Genomic DNA, 446 nt, shown 5'->3' with positions numbered 1-446 from the left:
CCTCTGCACCGCGCCCCGCAGCCTCAGGTACGGGGGGCACCTGCATGGGGGGCTGGCCAGGGTGGGGCTCATCTGCATGAGAGGCCGCACCCATGGATTCGTCACTCCTGCCCACGCAGCCTGGGAGCCAGGGGCCTGTGGGGTGTCCTGGGGGGGTCCCTGGGGTGTCCCTGGGGCTGTTCCGTGGGAGCCAGGGCTCTCCGGTATGTCCTGGGGATGCCCCTAGGGGTATCTCACGGGAGCCAGATCTCTCAGGCGTGTCCTGGTCGCGTCCCGTGTCTCTCCAGAGTGTCCCCTCACCCTATTCCCTCCGCTCCAGGTGCGCAGAGCTGCTGCTGGCACACGGGGCGCAGGTGAACCTGGGCACACGGGACCGGCAGGTGACAGCCCTGCACGTGGCGGCGCGCCAGGGGCTGGTGGCCCATGTGGAGCTGTACCTGCACCAC

At 69.7% G+C, this 446-nt stretch overlaps 1 protein-coding gene across 1 annotated transcript in view; it reads left to right on the top strand.

Annotated features, from left to right (window-relative positions):
- ASB16 (ankyrin repeat and SOCS box containing 16) overlaps positions 1 to 446 on the top strand; it is a 2,295-nt gene that overhangs the window by 815 nt on the left and 1,034 nt on the right. The window contains exons 3-4 of the mRNA XM_017740487.1: positions 5 to 27; positions 320 to 443. Coding sequence (XP_017595976.1) covers positions 5 to 27; positions 320 to 443 — 147 coding nt within the window. The remainder of the gene's footprint in view (positions 1 to 4; positions 28 to 319; positions 444 to 446) is intronic.

Source organism: Corvus brachyrhynchos, unplaced genomic scaffold (genome assembly GCF_000691975.1).
Source record: "Corvus brachyrhynchos isolate BGI_N302 unplaced genomic scaffold, ASM69197v1 scaffold47, whole genome shotgun sequence".
Lineage (NCBI taxonomy): Eukaryota > Metazoa > Chordata > Aves > Passeriformes > Corvidae > Corvus > Corvus brachyrhynchos.
The sequence above is the reverse complement of the archived record's forward strand: the minus strand, read 5'-3'. Positions and strand labels throughout refer to the sequence as shown.